Genomic DNA, 25623 nt, shown 5'->3' on the forward strand with positions numbered 1-25623 from the left:
AATCATTCGTTCCCTAGCTCAGAAACCTGAGGGTTCCTTACTGTCCAAGTTAAATTCTAAATCTGGGCTCAACATTTGAGGCTCTTCACATAGCTCTAGCCGCCCCGTTCCTGCACCTTTTGAGGAATCCTCATAGCATGACTTGCTACTTCTGTATTCAGTATGTCCTTTGAGGCCTCTGTTTATGCTATTCTGAGATACTCTTCTCCAGTTAATTCAAACCGCTTCCTGTCAAACAAAATTAAGTTCCTCCTCCAGGTTCCCTCAGTCCTTTCTTAGTATGACAGATTGCACAGGTGTCCATGCTGCCATCTCACTCATGGTGAGGTCTGTGACACAGATCATCACAGTCACCCCTGTGGTCAGCTGAATAATGGTCCTCAAAGATATGCAGGTCTAATCCCTGGGACATGTTACCTTGTATCATGAAACGGATTTTGCAGATATGATGGAGGATCCTGAGATGAGGATTACCTGGATGAGCTGATGGGCCCTAAGTGTAATCACAAGTGTACCTGCAAGAGGGAGGCCAAGGGAGATCAAACTACACACACCGCAGAGAAAGTGCTGTGACAACAAGGCGCAGACTTGAAGATGCTACACTGCTGGCTCTGAAGATGGGGGAAGGGGCCATGAGCCAAGGCATGCAGGAAATGCAGCTGTAGAGGCTAGAGAAGACAAGGGAAGGAAATTCCCCTAGAGCCTCCTGAAGGGGTATGGCCACACCCACGCTTTGATTTTAGCAGTGAAAATGGTTTCGGACTTCTGACCTCTAGAACCCCAAAACAAATATATGTTGTTTTAAGCCACCAAGTTCGTGTTTTAAGCCACCAATATCTTAGAGAAGCCACAGAAAACGAATGCACCTTTATATCCTCATGGTGGCTAGGTGCTCAACAGGCACACTCAGGTTAATATTTCTCATACTGCTTTACGCCTTACACTATCTTAACACTTAAGTAGTTCCTATTTGCCTTCTAGTAAGTGTTTGTGCAAATGAGCCTTAGCATCCATGACAACTGAGTTAAACATGTCCCATTTGTCTGTGGAGGAGTAAAGTGTAAATTCATTTGCCTACTGCAGTCTCATACAGCATTAGCTGGTGGCCCAGACCGACCCAGCTAGCAGCCACACTGCTGCACTGCCACTTGGTCCTGGCTTCGGTATCACCAGAGGACCACATGACTTCTCTGGAAGCCTTTCTTACAGAGACGGGAGCGCTACACATTCACCTGTAAAGTAACTATTGGTGTTTTTGTTTATAAAATGGAACTACAAGCCTACAAAAGCCTAAGTATAGGTATTCCAAGCAAAAATCGTCCAAAGTTCATTCACACAACAGGATAAACAGAAACGTTTACCCAAGCTTATTCTTTTTTAATTATGAATTTTAAGTTATAGTTAACACATGAATATATTCTTGTAAAAAGTAAAAAAATTTCAGGGAAGGCCAAATAAAATTCCTTGTGAGACTATAAGTCCCTACTTCAGCCTCCTCCCTGATTTATTATGTTTCTTTCTAACATATACCAGAGACATTCTCCAAAATGACAATGTTTTATCAACTAAAACACACTGAACCTGTAAATACATTTTGTTATGCAAGTAGAATACTGAACGACACTGAGGCTTTTTATTTTTGTTTTTGAGAGGAGAGAACACAAAGCTCATTCTCTTTCTGAGATCAGACTAAAATACAGAAACTAAAAATGGAGTGCTTTTTCCCTCTTATAATTCATAATTCTGTCTGGAACTCTGCCTCTCCCTTCCAACAACATCTTGTCAGGATAGACATGAACTGTGCCAAAAGCCTGGCTGTCTGGAGCTGTCTCAATAACTCCTTCCAGGTTGACATGGTGCACACCAAAGGGATCCTCGGAGTAGCCACCATCATGAGTGTGACCAGCAAAGAAACACACCACACACTCGTGAGACCAGATGACTGCCAAGGCGTCTCTATAATTCCAGGCCAGGCATACACTGTCGGAGGAGTCTGGGTAAATGGGAAGATGGCCTGTTAAGAAAAAGAAGAGTTAAGAGCTAATTAAGAACTATGTCTTCCATCAAAATAAATGGCTAGATCTAGTACTCAGAAAATAAAACTGGGTATTGCTGCCTCATTATCCAAATGGACTAAACCAGACAGAACCCACATATAGGACGAACTAGGTCACCTACATAGCCAAGTTTATGGAGCATAGAAATGGTGGGACAGTTCACATTAGGTGGGAGAGGCAACAATAGAGGCCAATTCCCAAGATCTGAGAACCACATAGTCTCAAGTTGCCCAAACACCAAAGAATATTGAAGACACCCTGTGCAAGGCAGTGTGCAAAGGCAGCCAGAAAGCAGGCAGAGGCCACACTGAAATCCAGGCCCACTGAACGGCTGAACTATGAATTTTATATACATAGAAAGATGTGATGCTAAACAAAAGCGCAGTTTAGGAATGAGCCATGGGCCTTTTGTATTTAGGAATGAGCCATGGGCCTTTTGTACAAACACTCAATGTCCCCATGAGATGGAGGTAGCCGTGTCCATGGAGAAAACTGAGTTGAAGCAGGGAAGAGTTATACTGGGTCCCACAGGAGACACGCAGAAGTAGAGCCAGGATAATTTCTAATCCCCCATGCAGCACTTCCATGAGCCCATAGCATACATCAGGCCAGTTTCTACGCTAAAGTACAGGTAACATAGCTCACTGGTCTTTGCTTCTTCCTATTAAATCACTTTTTCTCCTGTTATTGTTCTTTTTTTTTTTTTCTGAAATTTCAACATGTTTCTATTGTAATAAAATTCTATCTATTCCATCTAAACAAATATCTATTTGTTTGTAATAAAATTAAAAAAAAAAAAAAACCATGGAGTGGGGTAGGAGATGTTAACGGACCCCTGAAGCAAGAAAGGAAAGCATAATGCACACGCTTGTGCACACACACTAACTCCACTCCAAAGACTGAGAGTCCAAAGGGGAGGCTGGGCATGGGGGCTCACACCTGCAATCCTAGCACTCTAGGAGGCTGAGACACGTGGATTGCTGGAGCTCGGGAGTTTGAGACCAGCCTGAGCATAAGTGAAACCCCGTCTATACTAAAAATAGAAAAACTAGCCAAGTGTTGTGACAGGCACCTGTAGTCCCAACTACTGGTCAGGCTGAAGCAAGAGGATCTCTTGAATCCAAGAGTTTGAGGTTGCTGTGAGCTATGTCACTACTGCACTCTACCCAGGGCAACAGAATGAGACTCTGTCCCAAACAAACAAAAGAAAGAGTCCAAAGGGGCCGTGGAGCTTTCTAGTACCGAGCAGCTATGACAGTTAGCTGCTCCCTTCTTGAAACTCTTCGCTTCCAGGACACCACTAGTGTTCCTGGTGGTGTCTTCCTAGATATCCCCAAACTCAACAGCCACTAATTCCCAATCTCCTTTGCTGGTTCCTCCTCCTTTCCCTAGCACTTTATCACGAGTGCCTTGCTTCTTGCATTTCCGTATCTACACCTTAGGTCTCACCAATCTCTTAGTGATCTACATGCTTTAAATATCATCTATATTATTTCTAACCCCCACTTACATATGTAGCTCAAATCTATTCTGAATTTGACTTGTATGTCCAAAATGCCCACTCAACATCCCCACTGATGTCTAAGAGACAACTGAAATTTAGTATTTCCAAACCTGTGCCCCTGCCCTCTCCGCTCAACCTACTTTCTGCTACATTCCCCACCTCAGCTAGTATCTTTCCAACTGCATGGCCAAAACTCAAAAAGGAGCTAAAGTGGCCTCTGAGTAGCCACAATTAAAATTAAAAAGCAAACAAAAATAAAATAAAATCTCTATTAAACTTTACTAAAGAAAACCCAAGTCATTCAGTCGTTACAGGTTTGTGTAACCAGTTTCTCAACTGACGGCAAATGACGGAAGAAACGGAAGAGCCGGCTAAGTGGGTGTGTGCACTGCCATCAGTAAGGAGAAAAGGGAAGGGGACTAGGACATAACACATGGCTTCTAGTCTTGGTTCTGTCAGTAGCTGTGTGATTTGCTATGTAATTTAACCTCTTTGGGCTTCAGTTTATTTACCTTTAAAATTAAAGGTAAATTTTTAAAGGTAAATAAACTGAAGCAGGATTTTTGGCTATAAATCTCTAGGCCCCTTTCAGCTCCAGTGCTTCTAAAGTTAACAGGTACAGCCTACCAGTGGAAAACTAAAAAGCAGACACAAGTCAAGAAGTAAGTATCCTAGTTTGAGACCATTTATTAAAGAACCAAATGGTGTCAAATGGTCCCAACAGCCCCAGAGGACACCTCATCTTTTCCAAGTCTTAAATGACATTTGATGTTCCAGTGGCAGCAGACACACCCCTGCTCCATCTGCATGTCTTTTACCACATCCATGGAAGATTAATTAAAGTTAAAAACTACATTTATAGATTGAAATCAGTTTCTATTACTAACTATCCAAACAGCTTACCATTTCCAAAGGGGTTTCACAGTCATAATTTCATTTGGTACACTATCATACACATAACAATGCCACTATCATACACATCAAGATTAACAATAAGGCTGGACTCACATCTGTAATCCCAGCAATTTGTGCTTAGGGAGGCTGAAGCAGGACAATCACTTGAGACCAGGAGTTCAAGACAACCCTGGGCAACATAGACCCTGTATCTATAGAAAATTTAAAAATTAGCCAGGCATGGTGGCATGTGCCTATAGTTCCAGCTACTCAGGGTGCTGAGGCAAGAAAATAACTTGAGCCTAGGAGTTGAGAACAATGAGTTGAGTTGAGAACACTGAGAACAATGCAGTCTGCGTTTTGTTATCTGTCCAGGGCTACGATGTTTGTATAAGCAACAGCCAGAAAGGCACCCCGCCCTTCTCAGTCCAGTCTTCTCATCTACTATCCCACATTGATTCTTTTTTTTTTTTTTTGGCCGGGGCTGGGTTTGAACCCGCCACCTCTGGCATATGGGACCGGCGCCCTACTCCTTGAGCCACAGGCGCCGCCCCCACATTGATTCTAATTCTAAAACAAGGGCTCTAATCTCAGCCCCCAAACCAAATCCATGCTCACACGTGCACATGAGTGTGTTTTAAGTACCTCCAGATCCCCACAAATCTCTGGTGGTAGTGTATCTGTTCAAAATGACCCTAAAAAAAAATAATATGCATCTCGCTTCCTTGTGACCATGTGGAGACCCAGAGACTGAAAGCACTCACTGCCAGTGGAGTGTGTAACATGGATTCCCCATTATATCAGCTGTGCTTTACTGATGAGTCATGGCCTCTGTTTGGTGATCACTTTACTGCCAGGCAGGTCTCATGGGACTGAGGTTGGATGTGGGACCTGAACTGAATCTTGCTGTTGAAAAGTACTATCCAGGTTGGTGCATGCCTGTAATCCTAGCACTCTGGGAGGCCAAGGCAGGATGATCACTTGAAGCCAGCCTGGGCAATACAAGACCCCATCTCTACAAAAAGTAAAAATAAGTAGCTGGGCATGGTGGCACGCACCTGTTGTCTTGACTACTGGGGAGGCTATGGCAGGAGGATCTCTTAAGCCCAGAAGTTTGTGATAGAGTCAGACCCTGCCTCTAAAAAAAAAAAAAAAAATTAAAAATAAAAATAACCTCATAAATTGATCCCATTTGGGGATATTTTACTTTGAAACTGAAAAGACCAAGTTCTAAAATATGACAAAATTTTCTTTTTATTGTAATTCTTTCCTGATTCATCCTTAAATGTTAATTTTATATTTAGGCTGTTTCTCAATAAAAATTTTAAACTTAAGCATCCATTTTACAGAAAAAGGGTATCAAAACATAAATATTGTTAGTATGTTTTAAAACCTAACTTTTCTGGCGGCACCTGTGGCTCAAAGGAGTAGAACGCTGGCCCCATATGCCAGAGGTGGCGGGTTCAAACCCAGCCCTGGCCAAAAACTGCAAAAAAAAAAAAAAAAAAACCTAACTTTTCTCCATCTCTAAAATGCTAGTGTAATCAGATAGACAATTTAAATACTTACTCACAATCACCACTTTTTCTTGGTTTGTGTCAGAGAATGTAAGAACTTCATTCAACCAGTTCAGCTGTTCTTGGCTGAATCCTCCATTAAACTGGACGTAGTGGGGCTCTGAAAGTCCTGAAATAAATTGATACAATTACGTTAGATCCATCAAATGCCATTTTCCCCCTCATTTGGAAATTCAAATTTAGCTAATACAAGGACACTTGTTCTTTTCTTTAGGAATATCTGATCAGCAGCAAACAACTCAAAATAGGAAATCTCAAGAAGCCAGAGCAATATTTAAATAAACCGTACCACATCTCACTCCTAATCTTGGCATTCCCCTGCTTGCTTCGCCAGCTTGCCACTACACTGAAAATAAAACACAGACTCCTCACAATGGCCACTGAACTATAGCATATTCTTACCCCTTTTACTCTCCGAAATCATCTGGTACCCGCTGGCCCTTTTCTGTCTTCTTCAATGATGCCAAAGTCCCATTCTACTCCGTGCCTGTGTGTTTACTTTTCCGTCTGCTAGCCCTTGACCTCATTCTTTCCAAGGACTTCTTCCTGTCATTTAAGTATTGTAAGTTTTTCTCCTTGGAGAGGCTTTTTCTGATTTCCCAATCTGAAATACTCCCCACCCCCTAGTCCTTTTCTATGACACTCTGCAACACCGAACTCTGTTTTCTTGGTAGCACTTGTCACTGTGGAAATAATCTTGTTTCTGTTCCGCCGATCTCCTGTCCTGCCCACCTGCTGCTTTTGTTCCCTCCATTCCACTCATTAAAAAAGTGATATTGTCAGTATTGTTTACAGCTCTGAACAGCTAATCCTAAAAAATGTGCCTGGCCTAGAATAGGCATTCAAATATGTGTTAAATAGATCCATCTTGAATCAACTGTAATCAATCCACAAAGGATCAGCTTTGTGAGAAATCCTGACCCTGAACAATAGCGACAATATACTTTTACCTTAATTGTCCATCTTCCTGCTGAATAAAAGGTAGCTGAAGAATTTAAAGACAATGTATTAGATTCTCAGCGCAAAGGAATAATTCACCTTGAGGACTATTCAATTCCGTATTTGGATTGTGCTCCTTCAGAATCTTCATACACTGCTGGTATTTTGGAGAAGATTGATCCACACCCAAGACACTCAAGTCATAACCATCCAGTAAAATAAACCGGAATTTAGGGAATGGTACAAAATGATAAGCATAGTAATTCTCTGAAGGCATGGTCTCAGGATGATGTGCAATCTGGTCCTCTAGAAACTTTGTGTTAAGTTTAGAGTTTGTTAAATAGTCTCTATTAAAGTTATAGAATTCATGATTTCCCCATGTATGGTGAACTGGAACTTTAAGCTTCTGGAATGTGTTCATAACAAGTTCTAGGGCTGTTTCTGATGCTTTATGCTGGGCATTGTACCCATCAATGATATCTCCAAGCTGAAGGACACAACACAGTGTGCTGCTTTGGCTATTCCAGTCTTCAATGGCACCCTGTAAGTGAACAAGACTGTGTCTGTAGTATCGTCGCCTGTTTCCATGGAAGTTATAGCCATCTTCTAAATCAGCATATTGAATATCTGCAATAACTCCAAAGGAGAAGAGACGCTCTGAACTCTCACTTGAGGTTTTAGGATTGGGCTTGTCATCCATAACCTCCAAACAGATCTCTAAATAAACTAAACAAAGTAAAAAAGGATAACTAAGTTATAAACATCTTTATTTCCGGATTTGAAGATAATGATAAAATGAATATTGAACTTAATAGTTAATTCACTAGGATGCTTGATATACAAAAAAGTACGTGGGCCTTAGACTCCAATGGTCTTAGGTCTAAATTACTAAAATACTTTTGTTTTCTCTTCTATATAATAGGTGATAACTGAAGAGTAACAATTTATGAAAGGGTGCTATCCTATCAATGAACAGGCATTCTAATTCTAGTAAAGCCAAATTCAAATCTGGAATAATTTCTGATTTTTAAGAAATACTCACTTTAGGGCAGCGCCTGTGGCTCAAGGAGTAGGGCGCCGGTCCCATATGCCAGAGGTGGCGGGTTCAAACCCAGCCCCGGCCAAAAACCACAAAAAAAAAAAAAAAAAAAAAATACTCACTTTAAAACACACAAACACCCTCCCACAAACATCGAATAATTCTATCAAAACTTCAAGTCTTTTTTAAAGTTGTATATTACATTCATTTATTTTAAGAACTTTTATAAAAGAGTCCTATTATGAGTTATTTCACGTTGGACTGTCTTTTCTCATCACTGGTGGGCAGGTCACCAGAAATAAGTTTCTCATATTTTCTCATATATCTGAAATAACAGGGGATTTGAGGAACAGTAAATATACAAAAGGAGAGAAATAATCTTAAACAAACAAACCAAAAAAAAAAAAAAACAACAACAAAAAGCCAGCACAAAAACAATGACACTGACATGACTATTATCATTTCTGTGACCGGTGGTTCCTGGTCCTTTAATAGTTGGATTCTAAATTGAACCAGGTTTCTTGTTAACCTGAATGAAAACAGAAAACATGAAATCTTTTCTTCTTACATATGATGTCTGCCCTGCCTCAGTGGCACGGAAGAATGAGAGAGTAAAACTTGAAAACAACTATTATTAGATTAAATTACAATCTCTTAAAAAAACCAAGAACACTAAGGATTAAAACAAAAATCAAAGACCAAGATCCTAAATTATCAACTATTTTTGTTGTAAAGACTACAGCAATAAACAGTTGTTGTGGTGTCTAAACTTATAAAACCTAAAAATTAATTTCTAAAATTACTTTCAGACTTGTAATCTCCAGTCACTTGCCCCATACACCTACAGAGTTCCTACTTAATCCTCTACAGACACGTGAGATCTCAATTGTAATAGTGATTCTATCAGAGATAGAGGCAACAACTCCACAATCAGAAAAAGGATCAGACTTCAGTTTGACTTATTTGAGAATTAGGGGCCTCTTTTCATTCTAAAACTACTGTTGCTCATGATATACTCTCTATCTAATCCACCCAATTATGAGCTTCAGCTACTTTCCCTTCTTCCTTAATCTGGCTGTGCAGAACTAGCTCTAATATAGGTAAAACACCACCAGAAATAAAGAAACAGAAATCCTTCAGAATGATTTGTTGTTCTCATGCTATTTTTATTTGCTCATTTCTTCCTATAGTCCCTATCCAAAAACCTCACCAGGTATCAAGTCAGTAAATACAGTAAAACCTCCATAAGTTGACCAACCAAAACATGGTAACAAGCTGGTCAACATACGGAGGTGGTGAATGTAAGAGATAGGCCCACTTTACTGACACATACATGTGGTGCATGTCAGTCTATGACAATTAAGTCAACTTAAGGAGGTGGTCAATGGAGGGAGGTGGTCAACCATGGAGCTTCTACTGTGTAAATGAGGGGTGTGTGAAAGATAATCTGATTTGAAATGTGAACTCCGATACAATAAGAAATACAAAACTCATCCAAGTCAGCAGAAAATCTCTAGCCTTGTTAGGTTTCAAACATTTGCAATTCTAAGTTCAGATTAAAAGGAGAATCAAATCAGAAGACAATTTAGCAAGTATATTACATGAACATTACAAAAGCATAAGAGAAAAACAGTTTTCTGGGAATATCCCTTGTCAAATGAGCTTGTTTGTTTTCATCTTTAGACTCAGAGCCTTTATGGTGATAATATGTGTTGTGGATCCCCTAGATGAGACCAAGTCCCCAGTGATTTGATCTTTCCAGTAGACCACTGTTATTTTTGCCTACCTAGCATTCATCTCTTGTTCTTGATGTAATAGCACGCTGATTTTCCCTCAGGCATCTCTCAGATTCCCCTTTCTCAGTTCCTGTGTAACCTCCATCCCTGGCTGAGAAGTGGAGTAGCAGACACATGTCCCAGCCCTGCTCTATAAAAAGCCAGTTCTTTCTCTGGCCAGTTAAGGGACAGGCATATAACTCAAGCTAGGTCAATCAGCATCAGCCCTGGGACATCTGCTAGAACTACTCACAGAAGTATGGCCACCACTTCTGCTAAGTATGGCCACCACTTCTAACTAAGACTTTACTTTTTAGAGACAAGTTAACTAAGAAGCAACCCCACACAGAAGTGAATGACAGGAACATTAGCTGGCAACATTAGCTGAATACCTGCATCTATCTGATCGGGCCAGAACTACTCTTGGTCATTTAGTTACATACACCAGCCAATAAATTTCCCTGGAGCTTAAAGTCAAATCCAGTTAATTTTCTGTCGTATGATACCAAAATCCTGTCAAATACACTTTCCAGTGGAATACCATTCAGTTTAGGGAAACTCAAAGTTATACTAAGATTTGGCAATCTTTTAAAGAAAGTTAAGCAATGTGGAGAGAATGACTAAAGGGCACACACTTGAAAACAGCAATGTGTTCTAGGATGAAGGGAGAAACAAGGTTAGAGATAGGGAGGTAACTTACAATTTTATTAAGTAAAGAGAATACGGGCGGCGCCTGTGGCTCAAGGAGTAGGGCGCTGGTCAAACCCAGCCCCGGCCAAAAAAAAAAAAAAACAAAAGTAAAGAGAATACTTTGAAAAACAGAAACTATCTTTGATACAGGTTGAGTATCCTTTATCTGAGATGCTTATGACCAGAAGTGCTTTGGATTTTGAATTTTTTTGGATACAAAATACATATACCAGTTGAGCATCCTTAATCTAAAAGTCAAAAATCCTGAACATTCCAAGTTTCAAACTTTGGAGTGTGTCAGATTTCAGAAACATATTCATGGAGACGATCAAGGTCAGAAGCAAGGGAGGCCAAAAAAAGTAAAAAAACCAAGTAGGCAGGGAACTGACTCTCCTAGCTAGCTTAGCCTTTTATTTTATGGTTCAGGCACATGTCAGGGAACGCAGAAAGATTGGTCCTGGTGAACAGAGAGATCAAAAACTCAAAGTCACCTACAGTGACGAAACAATTGAAATAACCAATCTAAAGTCATGGAGCTTTTTCAAACTATCCCCGCTCCTCTACCAAATACATATGCACAAAACTGCATATGCTGAGGTTAATAATTATTGAAGTTAGCAATGCATAAATGAAATGTATTCACTACTTTCATACATGTTTTAAGAAGTCTGTGATATAATTTTTTTTTTTAAATCCTCTAAAGTTTACAGAAAACAGCATCTGGAAAACTTAGAAGACTCAAGGAAATATTTCACTTTTTTTTTTTAATGTTCATTAGTTTCATTTTTTATTTTTCATTTTCTGGAAATATTTCACTTTTGAATAGGAAAGAGAATGGCAAGTTTTTGGTTGTTATCAGAAGAGAACCCAAACTCCGTAAAATAATTTACAGAACTATTATAAAAGAAATTTTTTGTGAGCCAAATATGTGTAACCACTGCCTGGGGAGAAATGTCCAAGAAGTCTATCATGACAACAAATTTGTTGTAATACATAAGAAAGCAATTAGGTCCAGGCTTAAATGTATGAGAAATCTACGTTCCTGTTACTACAGAAAACCAGACTGATATATTTCAGGTTGCAATTTTAGTCACAGGAAACATTTTATGTTGTTTTTAAGTGTGACAATATAGTTTCCAGTTTGTTCAAAAAAGTTAATTGGGCAAATGGTCCCAAGGTGGCTGGGTTATAATGTGATTTTATACAATTTAGGGAGACAGTAATTGCAGGTAAAAATCGTAATTTTTTTTTTTTTTTATTGTTGGGGATTCAATGAGGGTACAATAAGCCAGGTTACACTGATTGCAATTGAAAATCGTAATTTTTTAAAATTATTTTTTGAGACAGAATCTTACTCTGTCACTCTTGGTAGCGTACCATGGCATCATAGCTCACAGCAACCTCAAACTCCTGGGCTCAAGGGATTTACTTGCCTCAGGACAGTTGCTTCAGTCCCTAGCTGGGACTAAAGGCACCCGCCACAACTCCTGGCTATTTTTTTTTTTTTTTTTTTGTGTGTGTGGTTTTTGGCCAGGGCTGGGTTTGAACCCGCCACCTCCAGCATATGGGACCGGGGCCCTACTCCTTGAGCCACAGGTGCCACCCATCCCTGGGTATTTTTAGAGAAAGGTTCTCACTCTGGCATAGACTAGTCTCATATAAGCTCAGGCAACCCACCTGCCTCGGCCTCCTAGAGTGCTAGGATTACAGGCATGAGCCACCACGCCCAGCCGTAAAATCATAAATCGATACATTGGTTTAACACAAAAGGGCAGGAAATCATAAGCAGGAACTTACAGGTTATAGATAGGTTCAAATTCTTTCATTTGTAATTAGTTAAAGAAATTAAGTAGGCCAGGCATGATGGCTCACACTATAATTCCATCACCTTGAGAATCTGAGGTGGGAGGATTTCTTGAGGCCAGGAAATTGAGACCAGGTTGGGCAACATAGGGAGAACCTATCTTTACAAAAAAGTGATGCAGAGAAAAAAAAAATTAGCTGAGCACAGTGACTGCTGCCTGTAGACTGAGCTACTCAGGAGGCTGAGGCAAGGAGGATCACTTGAGTCCAGGAATTCACAGTCACAGTAAGCTATTGTTGTGCCAGGAGTTCCACAAAGACTACACTGCCCAACAAGTTAAATTTAAAGAGGAGTGCTTTTTATTGACGAGCTGGCTGGTGACTGCCTCAGTGTCCCAACTTGGGGTTTCTGAGAGCAGCACCGAGTGCTTAAGGGGTCAGGTTTTTAAGGCCTGCTCTGCATCCTGGTTGGCAGGCAGGCTGTCCTGGTGCATCCAGGTAGGGTAGCAAGCTAGCACTGTACCAAAGCAGAATTTTGTGGTTAGTCATACATCACACATCTTTGTTTCAATACTTTCTCTAGCTGGTATTTCTTAAAGGTCAGTCTGTGGACACCTGGTACTTCCTGGTCTGTTTCTCAGAGGACTTTCTAAATTCAAGCAAGTTAGTGAGTACTTTTCCATCTGTCTTGGGAGTGAATCAGACTTAGTCCATTTTGTTGAGGGCTTGCAGCCCAGAAATTTGCCAGGAGTTAACTGGTATTTTTCTACTTTAGCCTAGACTAACACTCCCCACTATTTTGTTCGTTTGTTTTGACTCAGTGACAGGTAGTTAGATAACATTTTTTTCCCTCTTTTCTCAAAGTTTAAAGTTTAATTAAGACAAGTTCGGTCGAGGAGTTTCCTCAGGCTTCAGCCATATGTGGACCAGCCAGCTCTCAGTATGTGTCTGGAGCAGGGCATGTTGTATGATTTAAAAGTCACGTTTGCTTTCTATGGGATAGTGAAGTTCTCTTTAGTTGGCTGTGAGGAATTTAGGTGAGTTTTTTCCATTTTCGCTGTATTAAATAGAACATGGTTGATTATCGCTGACAGAGATGAAGTTAAGGTTGGGTTTAGTATAAGAGAATAAAACTATTTAGCAGTAACTTACAAACATTTACAAGTTCGGGATTTCGAGGCTAAGGTTTATATGATGAGAACATCAGTATTCTTATTTATAAATTTAGCATAATTTTAAAGATAATACACAGTTTTGGGCAGCACCTGTGGCTTAGAGCGTAGGGTGCTGGCCCCATATGCCAAGGGTGGTGAGTTCGAACCCAGCCCCGGCCAAAATGCAACAAAAAATTTTAGATGGGCGTTGTGGCAGGTGCCTGTAGTCCCAACTGCTCAGAAGGCTGAGGAGAACTTTTCTCTTTTGGAGAACTTTACTCTGGGCCCAGGAGTTGGAGGTTGCTGTGAGCTGTAATGCTGAGGCACTCTACCGAAAGTGATAAAGTCAGACTCTGTCTCTTAAAAAAAATAATAATAAAATAAAAATAATTTTTAAAAGATAATACATAGTTTTAAGAGTCTCTATAGAACTGATTCAAAGTTCTGGATAATTCAAGTGAATATTCTTGAATACCAGTTCGGTGTGGGGCCATATATGAGGCCATGTTACAGTTACATTATTTATTGGGAAATTCTCATTCAGGTTCCAATTTTTCCTGAGGTATTTATACAGCATATAGCATTTAATACTGCATAAATTTTCTAGTGTGGTTAATAGGCAATTCTCGTTGAGTGTTAAGATTTTAGAGGAAATGGGCGGCGCCAGTAGCTCAGTGAGTAGGGCACCGGCCCCATATGCCGAGGGTGGCGGGTTCAAACCCAGCCCCGGCCAAACGGCAACAAAAAAATAGCCGGGCGTTGTGGCGGGCGCCTGTAGTCCCAGCTGCTCGGGAGGCTGAGGCAAGAGAATCGCGTAAGCCCAAGAGTTAGAGGTTGCTGTGAGCCGTGTGACGCCACGGCACTCTACCCGAGGGCGGTACAGTGAGACTCTGTCTCTACAAAAAAAAAAAAACAAAAACAAAAAAGATTTTAGAGGAAATATGACTACTGTATATAATTCTATACTCTTTGGCCAGTTTCTTAATTTAACAGAACAGTTTAGTAAAACAGTTATGTTTCATTTTACGAGCTGACATTACAGACAAGGCTAGGATTTAACACAGGTGGGCCACAGTCTCTTTTCTCTTTGAATCATTTTTTTCTCTCTTCAATTTCTCTTTTTACCAAATACAAAATATAGCAGAACAAACTTAGTTGCTAAATAAACTATCTTCAATATAATGGGTCTGGTTATTTGCATAAAGTGCAACAAGAATAATTATTAGCCATCTAGGCTTTTTTTTTTTTAATTGGCTTTGTTAGAACTTTTTATAAGGAACCTCAGGTTAGACTTGAAAGCCTTCCATGAGCCCAGGTTTCATCTGTGCCATTAAATACCTGTATGCATTGGGTAAATTCCTCTTCTCTTGAGGTCCCAAGCACATTTTGGTTCCTAGATCTGTTAGAAAGTGACCTTTGTTACTTACCACAGATCAGGAAACATTACTAATGGTTATCTGGCCAGTTTTTCCAAAGGCTTTTATTGGTCTTATAAAGTCAACCTTAATTCCTGACACCTCTGGAAATGCTATTCCAGCCAAAACCTTAGTAAAATAACCAGTGCCTTTATTATGTCCTTTAATAGATTTTTATTGAACAAAAACAGATTTTTATTGAACTTATGCAAATAATTGTATTGTTAGAAATTAAGAATACTTCCAAACGGTTTTTAAATTTAGGAGAAAACAAGGAGTGAGAAAAAAATGTTTCAAAATCTGCTTATAACATATATTGTTGAAAGTTACATATAGTTTAAGAGACAGAAAATGGTTTTCTTGACTTCTGGAAAACAGAACACAGAGAATCAGTAATGTTTCAAATAAAAAGCCATAATAAATTAACTCAATTTCATATAACTGGTTTCTGTTTTGTTTCAAGTTAGCAATACTCATGGACATGTTAACTTTTAAATTAAAGTTCCAGAAGTTTGTTTTTAGTTCTAAGGTATTTAATTCTCAAAGACATTACAAATTTGAATTCAAGAGAATTCATCAGTTTCTCTTAAAATTTTTTTGAAGGACAAACTTTGGACTCAGTTACAAAAAATATTTTTTGAGATGAATTAAAATTATTACTGATAGACCAATATTTTATATTAGAATATATGCATAAATATAATTTCTATAAAATTTTATATTTGACAATGTTTTCTATATATTTTTAATATATTAAATAAGTCTAATATGTCTTTTCAAGAAGACCAAATTTGGAGTTTTGATTTTGGAAGGTTTTTTAAATATCAAAGGCTTAAAATATTTCTTTAAATAAGATTACAAGTTAAAAGATTTTTTGTTTTTTGTTTTTTTTTTGGCCGGGGCTGGGTTTGAACCCGCCACCTCCGGCATATGGGACCGACGCCCTACCCGCTGAGCCACAGGCGCCGCCCACAAGTTAAAAGATTTTATAGGCAATACATAGTTAACTGGATTACATGTAAATTTCTTTACAAATTGCCCTTTATGAGTTTCCATTTTTCTGTTTAATTTTTCTTATTCTCAAAAATTCATTTTTTTTTATAAAACAGATCACAGTGTACTATGAAGTTAATTATTCACTTGGCTAGACTGATAATTAGAAGGTTTATAGGGTAAGAATCTTTTTCTTTGACCAAGATTCAGTTTTTCAAATAATTTAAACAATGAAATTATTACATTTTACAAATGAAGAACAGTTTATGGAATATAATATTGATACAGATTTTCTCATTTAGGGCTAGACAGGGATCTCTCTCATTTTTAGGCTTAGGCGAACTAGGAAATTTGACTCCTTATTTCTTTTTCAGAATTTATTTTTAGGCATAAGTGGGCTCTACCCTGCAGAGCACACTCTCTAAATAAGCTCACAGTTGAATCTAGCAACTGTAGAAATATTACAGAGGTGGCAGTTTTATAATTTTTAAACATTTGGATTTTAATAACAGGCTTAAAATTAATCTTATTTCGAAGGAAACTAAAGTTGCCTGAATACGTTTCTGGAGTTATTTCTGTTCAAAGTTCTCTATCTTTCCAGAGACATAGTTACAGCAGTCTCTTACAAACTCTTTTTTAAAAGGTTTCAGTACAGTTTCCAAGAGGGTAGGTTTCCCTGTGTTTTCCATTCTTTTCCCTCAGATAAACCACAGACAAGTCCCAGCTGGGATAAAAACTGAGATACAGACAGGGCCACTCACACAATCTTTTCACTCTGTGAAGGTGGTGTGGGGGGGGGGGGTGCAAGAGCCCACCTACTGTTATCCATCTCAGTCAGTCTCTAAGCACTCACATGTACACAATTTCAACCTTCTTTCACCCTATTCTCTAACTTGGGCAGTCTGAGCTTTCCACTTAGCCATTTGAAACTTTTTCTATTACTACTGTTCAGAGTCAGCACTCCCCCAGCCCTCAGTCATGCAAGACCCACATTTACATTCTCTTATAGAGATCACTTGTGGTAAAGGGAACATAAACAAATCCCCTTCCCCTGGGGCTTCATGTAGCGGAAAGAGGTCAGATGCAGGTATGTATGTAGAGGAGTCAGGGGAGGAGGTCTCTGGAGGACCATAAGAGGATCCTACCCATGTACATGGGAGAGACTAAAGGGCTGGAAGGACAGTAAGGTTAAGGATGGAATCCTCCACCTCCTCAGGTGCTGGGAGGATGGGGTAGCATTTTGAAGGGGTTTTTTGTCACTAAAATTGTAGTTCCTAGATGGAGAGAACAGGTATGGAGCTAAGCTGGGGGGTTATTCACCAGCTCGGTTCATACATCAACATAAGGAAAATGATTAGGGTGGCCAGGCTTTCCAGTGACTGCCTTCCAAACCTGTCAGCATAAGAAAGGATCAAAGGAACCTATAGGGATCCAGCCCAAAGGCTGGCCACTCAAGTTCACAAAGGGTCCTGAAGCACCCTTTAGAGAACTTTACTCCATATTCATCACTTTTGTCTGTGGAAAAAACATTTTTGAAATGTCTAAGGAGATAGTTCAGGGGGGAGTCTGGCTTGGAAAAAGAGGAACTCATGCTGAACAAAGCAGAAGCACAAACTATAGTACGTTAACCAGACAAACAACACAGAATACAAATGAACAAAACTATATGAATCTAAATCGTGCATTTGAGGCCAGGGCTCCTTACTGGCACTCCAGTGTTTCTAGCAGCAGGTGTGAAGGTGCCCCTAACAGGCCGATAGCTTGGTAACCTCGGGTTCCTGTTCTGACAGGCCGATAGCCTGGGAGTCTGAGGTTCCTGTCTTATAGGTTTATGGGACTAACCTCAGGCATAACCCTTGAGGTTAGAAATCAAAGTCCCTTGTCACCTGCCCTCTGCACCCCAATTTCTCTGAGGCCTGAGGCCAAAGCACCCATATCTCAGTGACAGTAACATCTTACTGTCTCTGACAGGGCTGAGATTCCCTACCAGTATTCTGGTGTTTCTAGCGACAGGTCACTCAACTGACATACACCTCAGAGAGCCTCTGACAGGCCAACAGCCTTGCAACCCGGGGTTCCTATCCAAGGCTCCTGTCCCTTTGGCCCTCCCTTGGAGGTCCCTAAGGGCCCTACACAATTCACAACAAACAAATACAACAGTTATATATTTTCACAACAGTCCACAACAACAAATAAGCACAACAAAAAATGAACACAATAGTTTTACACTAAATGTCTGTAGACACTAGCCAAAAATAGATGTTTAAATGGCTTACCTCCAGAGGTGGACTCACAGGTGAATTTAGGGGTGATCGTCAGCCGGTCTCCTGAGGGCTCTGGGTTCTCCAGGGGCTCTGGAATGTTTCCAGGGGGCACCTCCCCTCAGAGGGACCGCAGCCTGTTCCTCTCTTGGAGGCCGTCTGAGGATCAGCAGTTCCAGAGTCTGGAGGATATCGCTGGGGCCTCCAAATGTTGTGCCCAGGGGTTCCACAAAGACCACACCACCCAACAAGTTAAATTTAAAGAGGAGTACTTTTATTGAAGAGCTGGCCAGCAATTACCTCAGCGCGCCAACATGGGGTTTCTGAGAGCAGCACTGAGTGCTTAAGGGGTCAGGTTTTTAAGGCTTGGTTTGCATCCTGGTTGGCAGGTAGGCTGGCTGTCCAGGTACATCCGGGTAAGATAACAAGCAAGCATTGTACAAAAGCAGAATTTTGTGGTTAGTCATACATCATACATCTTTGTTTCAACACTTTCCCCAGCTAGTATTTCTTAAAGGTCAGTCCAGGAACACCTGGTACCTCCTGGTCTGATTCTCAGGGGAGTTAGTCAAGCAAGAAGTTAGTGAGTACTTTCCCATCTATCTTGGGAGTGAACCAGATTTAGTCCATTTTGTTGAGAACCTGCAGCCCAGAAATTTGCCCGGAGTTAATTGGTATTTTTCTACCTTAGCCTAGGCCTAACACTATGATCATACCACTGCACTACAGCCAGCTTAGGCAACAAAGCAAGACCCGGTCTCTTAAAAAAAAAAGAAAACGATGCAAGATTTTTTTCTCAAAATTCATACAAAAAATTGTGGTATAGGATAAGCAGCCAGTATTTCATGAAAACCACTTTAAGTGATTTTTTTTGTTTGTTTGTTTGAGAAAGAGTCTTAAGCTGTCACCCTGGGTAGAGTGCCGTGGCATCACAGCAACAGCAAACTCTTGGGCTTAAGCAACTCTCTTGCCTCAGCCTCCTAAGTATCTGGGACTACAGGCACCTGTGACAACCCCCAGCTTTTTTTTTTTTTTTGCAGTTATCATTGTTTTAGCTGGCCCGGGCGGAGTTTGAACCTGCCAGCCTCAATGTATATGCCCAGCGCCCTACCCACTGAGCTATGGGCACCACTGGCATAAGTGATTTTTAAGAGTAAGAAGAAACACCCCAAAATGCTTAATTGCTAAAAACTTGCTACAAGACAATGCTAATAAAATTTCTCAAATACCCCATACTTAAGCCTAGCAGGAGGCTGAAGTTCCTTGTAGAAAGCCCCTAAGTATCTAGGATGAACCTGTGAAAGATAATATCCTGAAAAATATTTCCTTTACTCTACTGTCTATACAAAATAACGGAGAGGGCAGGGAAGTCTAGGCACAAGGAGAGAATTTGTTAATAGAGAAGACTATAATAGAAGCTCAAAGCCTTCATGAGACACTAAGCTAAGTGTCTCAGGAACAAGCCAGGGGTTGTGCAAAACTTATATGCAAAGACAATGGAAAGATGAAAGGTGGGAATGTATCTTGAAAATTGTGTTAAATACTGCAGCAACAGGATATTAAGATAAGAAATGTTTGTGGTTAGGCACAGGAAGTGGGTGTTAACCTAAGATGAAGTAGACACATCAGAGTACTAGCAAGTTCACAAAAAGTTAGGACACTGCAGTACTAGTCAAACCAGCCTAAAGTTATATTAAGCACAAAATGTGATAAGCTTGTCCACAACTGATATTTGATACAGCAAATATCAAATGATATAACCCATGCCCTATCTCTGTGTCAAGAAAAGTTATCTAGGCCAGGCAAGGTGGCTCAAGCCTGTAATCCTATGCACTCTGAGAGGCAGAGGTGGGTGGACTGCCTGAGCTCAGGAGTTGCAGACCAGCCTAAGCAAGAACTAGACCTCCATCTCTAAAAATAGCTGACTGTTGTGACATATGCCTGTAGTCCCAGCTACTCGGGAGGCTGAGGCAAGAGAATCACTTAAGTCCAAGAGTGATTAAGGTTGCACTTAAAGTTGCTGTGAGCTATAATGCCATGGCACTCTACTGAGGGCAACAAAATTAAGATTCTGTCAAAAAAAAAAGAAAAGAAAAGAAAGGAAAGAAATAAAAGAAAAGAAAGAAAGAGAAAAAAGTACCTAGATTGGGAAGGGGGGAAAAAACCCATTTGGTAATCTTAGTGGTTTAACACTAATAAAAGTGATAAAGCTTATACTAGATAAATCTTCAGGTACCTCTTAGCTCTAAAATTTCAAAAGTCCATGAAGTCAGGCTCAAAGATATTATTAGCAATTCATCCAACATATAGTTATAAAACACCTACTCTGAGCCAAGAACTGTTTTAGATGCTAGTATTTAATATGATAAACTTAATATGAAAAAGTTGTATAAAATCCTATAGCAAATAAATAAAAGTAAAGCTATTAAGAGTCACTTTTTTGAAAATAAAATTTAATAAGTCAGCTGAAAACATTGAATTCAATTTTCATTTATGTGTATTTAATCAGCTGACCTACAATTTAGCAATTAAAGACATAAACAAATTACACAAAAATAAAAGGGTAAAAATCTTATCCACAAGCAGCTTTAATACAGAAAAATTATTTTGACTGATAATTTGAAGTGCTGCGCAAACACTGAAGAACTCTGAGAAGAAATTTCAGAAAACTCTGGCCCAACTTAGAATCAAGAAACACAGATAATACGATATACTACAACATTACCTGGTTAGAAAGTAGCACACTTGGCTAGTTAGAACAGCTTACTGGGGAAAAACAAACAAACAAACACAAAATCCAACTCTGCTCCAGTCCAACAATCACTACAGCATGAATTTTTTCTGCTTACAGGAAGCCCCTGGGGTTGGGGGTGGGGGTCCACACAAGAGTAAGATCTGTAGTTAAGCAAAATAGAGGGCGATTTTTTTCCTTTTATGGTTTTTGCAAAATTCACCAAGGAGGTAGGGGGTAGGAGAAAGGATTACATATACTGAGACATAACTAAAGGCAGACAGAATAAATGAAAGTTAAACTTTTACAGGGACCGAAAAATAAACATATGAACACTCTTGACCTCATTAATATGGATGTACTCAAGTAACAGCAGCAGTTCCAGATGAGGAATGCATCAACTTCCAGGCACGAAAACTGAAGGGGCAGGGGAGTTAGTGAGACTACTCTGAGCAAGTGGGCGCCAGGAACTCTAGGTAAGGAATACATCTTCTACATTGCTATGCTTTATTAATTAGGTTACAATATGATGTAGTTAGACTAACGAGACGCGTCAGGCACTTAAAGTCTTTCACGCCACTCTAACCACTCAAACAATCCTATTGGCAATTAAAAAAAAAAAACTCAAGGATTATTTCAATCGCATAATGGGTCAGCTTCTACTTTAAGGATGCAAAGGGGTCAACAACCTTGCGGTTCCTCCGGGCTGGCCTCCAGCCTGGGTAGGAGGAAAGTAAGGGTGACCAGACAAGGTGGGAGTGGGCGTGAGGATGAGGGCTGCCCAGTGGCATCGGTCCCTAGGCACTGTCTTTTTTCGTCCAAGCTGGAAGTGTCCCCGGGGCGAGGAGCTGGCTACGGTCGCCGAAGGCCCCTACCAGAGCTGGCCCCCCCCACCGCTCAGGACTGCCCGGGCTCAGCCCAGCCGCGCAGCCTGAACCCGGGGGACGGGAGGCGCCTCCCCACGGCCCTGGAGACTCGAAGGCCCGCCGCCCACCCAGCCCGCGCCGGACCCGCCTCCAGCCCCCAGGGACCACCTACCGCGCGCCGGCCCTTCGGCTGAGAGATGCCTGGCTACCTGCTAGGCGACCATAGAGTTAGGTTACCCTCCGGCTGAGAGTTGCCTGGCTACCGGCTAGGTTACCATCGAGCGGAGCGGAAAGAGCGGCTGCTCACGACTTCCGGAGGAAGCGGGACAGTACCGGAAGTCGAGAGGCGGGTCCAAAGAGCGCAATCTGCAGAGTTTGGGTGGGATGGTTACCAGTATCGGCCAAATTATGCGACGTCCGGGTGGGCAACGTTGGTGTCTGTTGTCTCGTGGACTCGGGCTTTGGGCCCCGGCCGGGGAAACCGCGAAAGTGTTGCTGAGGCAGTTCTGCGCGCGGCAGGAGGAGGTGTGGCGGGGCTCGGGGCTGGCTGGCAGGTGCCTGGGACGCCGGCCCCTCAGCACTGCGGTGCCACCAACACCCGCGTTGTCAGGGCCCCACGTGCCCCTCGTAGCCCGGGGTCGGTGCGTACCTGGAGCTATTCCAGTGCTCGTCTTGCTGTGGGCCAGCCCTCTGGCCGTTTCATCCCTCTTGGTCATAACCTCAGAAACCATGCATCCTAGCCTAAAATTGGTCTCAGGGCTGCCGGCTTACCTGAGTCAGAATCTCACACTGCATTTCCATGGCCTTGATGGTAGTCCCAGGCCTCAAGAAAGAACTTTAGAACCTATAACCTCTCCATGTGATTAAATACCCAACCTTGAGTTTTATGTTAGCTTTTGCGCCAAAAAAATAAATGAGCTTCAGGTTTTTTGAACGTTTAAGTTTACCATGATTGTGAAGTCGGAGCACTTTTATAATTTCTGTCACTTGGACCCCTTTACGTATTTCTTGTATACCCTGAAATCGAAAGAAAAGCTAGATTTTAGTTAAGTACGGGGCTGCCTTTTTCTTGGGTTTTGCTTTCTTGAGTCTGCTTCTGACTCCTAAAAAACTTAAGAGCCACTCCCCTCTAGTGATAGGTGGAAAAGCTCTACTTTTCCGAGCTGGGTGAAGATTAATATTTTGAGCTTGTTAATTCTGGGTGCCAGAGTTATGTTAACCTTAAGTATTTTGTTTATTTATATTCTCAATACAGCTCAAGCAGGTAGTAGGTTTTTTAATCAGCAGTTGTGGCCAAGGACACACATAGTAACAATCTTGGTACAGGAGCTTCATTGGGTGTTTTTGTAACATGAACAGAGTCTGAACTTAGGAACTTTCCCCTGAAAATTAGTGTCTTTGTAATGGTCTGTCTTCAGTTCCCAGTCTGTATTCATCCACAGTAACTTTCATTGTTTTCTTATCTAAGAACTTTTTTGCACATTAGTAAGATCATCACCTGTGTGTACACATGTTAAAAACTACTATAGTGGGCGGCGCCTGTGGCTCAAGGAGTAGGGTGCTGGTCCCATATGCCGGAGGTGGTGGGTTCAAACCCAGCCCTGGCCAAAAAAAAAAAAACTACTATAGTAAGTTCAGTATGGTTAAATGTTTGCTTCTTACTAGGGTTATATTTTTGAAATCTCTGTCCCAGTAGCCTGTTTCCTGGAAGTCTTTAGCAGTCACATTTGCTATTGGAGGAGCTTTATTGGCTGGAATGAAGTACTTCAAGAAAGAAAAGGAAGAAAGTAAGTAGATGTTATGGTCAGTTCTGAATAAAGTCCTTCCTGGCTATGGACTAGCATGTTTTTGTTGTTCTTAAACTTTTTATTTTGAAATAATTTTTGATTTATGGAAGAGTTGCAAAGATGGCCTAGAGGTCCCATATACCTTTCACCCAGATTCTCCTAATGTTAACACCTTACGTTACCATAGCACATTTATCAGAAATAAGAAAATTAGCACTAGCTATTAACTAAACTACAGAGTTTATTTGTATTTCACCTGTTTCCCCATCAATGTTTTTTGTCTGTTCCAGGATCCAGTTTAGGATACAATATTACCAGCCTTACTATGGACAGATTTGCATGTGGGAAAATGAAATTCAGAGGGTACAAAGATAACTAAGTTGCAATCTAGCCCTTGAGGTGCACGTGACAGAGATAGACACAGAAATAAGGGATTTCACTAGTAAAGGCCAGAGAGAAGGTTAGGATTCTCATTTGAGCCAAAGGAAGGCCCAACCTTGAGGTTTGAGAAGGCTTCCTAGTAATGAGGCATGGGGAACAGTGTGAGTGGATACTGCAAACTGGGTTTCTGTAAAAGGAGAGGTCAGAGGATGACCATGGGTGAGGGGGAGAGAGTACCTGACCAGGAACTACTCTGATTAGAATCTTGAAGCATTTAGAAATTCTTCATTGGAACTTTATATTTTAGTGAATATTCTAGGATTTATAAGATTTGGTTTAGAGGTTTTAGGTAAATCTTTAAAGTATTGCTTAAGTCTTTTTATTCTTTGCTGGAGAGTCTCTTGACATCATTATGCAGAGGGTAATGTTTAAATCTGGGGGTGAGAATTTATAGGCTTAGGATATAACTTAGCAATATGATTTTTGTACTAAAATATATGACATTATTGGCATTAGAAGAAGTATTTTATTCGTAAGATTTTCATAGTCTAATTAGCAATAAGTTCCTTTAGTTTTACAAAGAAACATAACTGGAAAGCTAACAAAATAGTGAGAGAGAAAATTCTACAATATTTAAGGTTTTACTTTAGTTTGGAATTTCAAATGCTATGTTAACATTTGTTTTGAATTTCAAATGCTATGTTAACATTTGTTTTATTAAAAAATTAAATTAGCCTCGGCACATGTAGCTCAGCGGCTAGGGCACCAACCACATACACCGGGGCTGGCAGATTCAAACCCGGCCCAGACAATGACAACTGCAACAACAAAAAATAGCCAAGTGTTGTGGCAGGCCCCTGTAGCCCCAGCTACTTGGGAGGCTGAGGCTAGAGAATTGCTTAAGCCCAAGAGTCTGAGGTTGCTGTGAGCTGTGACACCATGGCACTCTACCAAAGGCAACATAGTAAGACTCTATCTCAAAGAAAAAAAAAAAATTTAATCATGAGGCCAGGCACAGTGGCTCACACCTGTAATCCCAGCACTTTGGGAGGTGAAGGAGGGAGGATTGCTTGAGGTCAAGGGTTTGGGATCAGCCTGGGCAACACAGTAAGACCCTGTCTCCACAAAAAGTTGTAAAAATTAACCAGGCATGGAACCTGTAGTTCCAGCTACTCAGAATCACTTCAGCCCACAAGATCAAGGCTTCAGTGAGCTATGATCAGGCCATTGCACTCCAACCTGGGTGACAAAGCAAGACCCTATCTCTTAAAAAAAGATAATAAAATAATCTTACAAGTGATAATAAATAATTTGAGAGTACTTTCTGACTTGATGCCTTATCACCTCCAAATACTTGATTATTTCTTTTTTTTTTTTTTTCTTTTTTTGGCCGGGGCTGGGTTTGAACCCGCCACCTCCAGCATATGGGACCGGCGCCCTACTCCTTGAGCCACAGGAGCCGCCCTACTTGATTATTTCTTATGAATAATGACATTCTCCACCAAACCACAACATAACCATTAAAATCACAATGTTAACATTGGTATGGGCAGCGCCTGTGGCTCAGTGAGTAGGGCACCGGCCCCATATGCCGAGGCCAAACTGCAACAGAAAAATAGCCGGGCGTTGTGCGGCGCGCCTGTAGTCCCAGCTGCTCAGGAGGCTGAGGCAAGAGAATCGCGTAAGCCCAAGAGTTAGAGGTTGCTGTGAGCCGTGTGACGCCACGGCACTCTACCGAGGGCGGTACAGTGAGACTC

At 40.9% G+C, this 25623-nt stretch overlaps 1 protein-coding gene across 7 annotated transcripts; it reads right to left on the reverse strand.

Moving 5' to 3' along the window:
- Positions 1 to 1611: 1611 nt before the first annotated feature.
- ADPRM (ADP-ribose/CDP-alcohol diphosphatase, manganese dependent) lies at positions 1612 to 21995 on the reverse strand. 7 transcript variants are annotated; one of them, XM_053569610.1, is made up of 5 exons: positions 18117 to 19619; positions 7071 to 7697; positions 6029 to 6141; positions 5514 to 5593; positions 1612 to 2014 (listed from the first exon to the last, which is right to left on the reverse strand). In XM_053569610.1, exons 2-5 carry the CDS (start codon positions 7669 to 7671, stop codon positions 1957 to 1959), a joined length of 852 nt encoding a protein of 283 aa, XP_053425585.1. In that variant the 5' UTR covers positions 7672 to 7697; positions 18117 to 19619; the 3' UTR covers positions 1612 to 1956. The 7 variants fall into 7 exon arrangements, with proteins under 7 accessions (XP_053425585.1, XP_053425581.1, XP_053425583.1 ...); XM_053569611.1 differs by having other exon boundaries at positions 1885 to 2014; positions 6025 to 6141; positions 18117 to 19621; XM_053569606.1 differs by lacking the exons at positions 5514 to 5593; positions 18117 to 19619 and adding an exon at positions 21871 to 21995 and having other exon boundaries at positions 6025 to 6141.
- Between the last annotated feature and the right edge of the window lie 3628 nt (positions 21996 to 25623).

Source organism: Nycticebus coucang, chromosome 18 (genome assembly GCF_027406575.1).
Source record: "Nycticebus coucang isolate mNycCou1 chromosome 18, mNycCou1.pri, whole genome shotgun sequence".
Taxonomy (NCBI): domain Eukaryota; kingdom Metazoa; phylum Chordata; class Mammalia; order Primates; family Lorisidae; genus Nycticebus; species Nycticebus coucang.

Bases quoted from the DNA above. Each gene is read 5' to 3' on its own strand.
- ADPRM (XM_053569606.1), bottom strand. From the start codon at position 7,671: ATGGATGACAAGCCCAATCCTAAAACCTCAAGTGAGAGTTCAGAGCGT. The intron at 6,142-7,070 runs GTGAATTATTCC...AATTTATTTCAG, and splicing joins GGAATTGAATAGTCCTCAAG to GACTTTCAGAGCCCCACTAC. The intron at 2,015-6,024 runs GTAAGTATTTAA...TTTTCTTAACAG, and splicing joins AGAAAAAGTGGTGATTGTGA to GCCATCTTCCCATTTACCCA.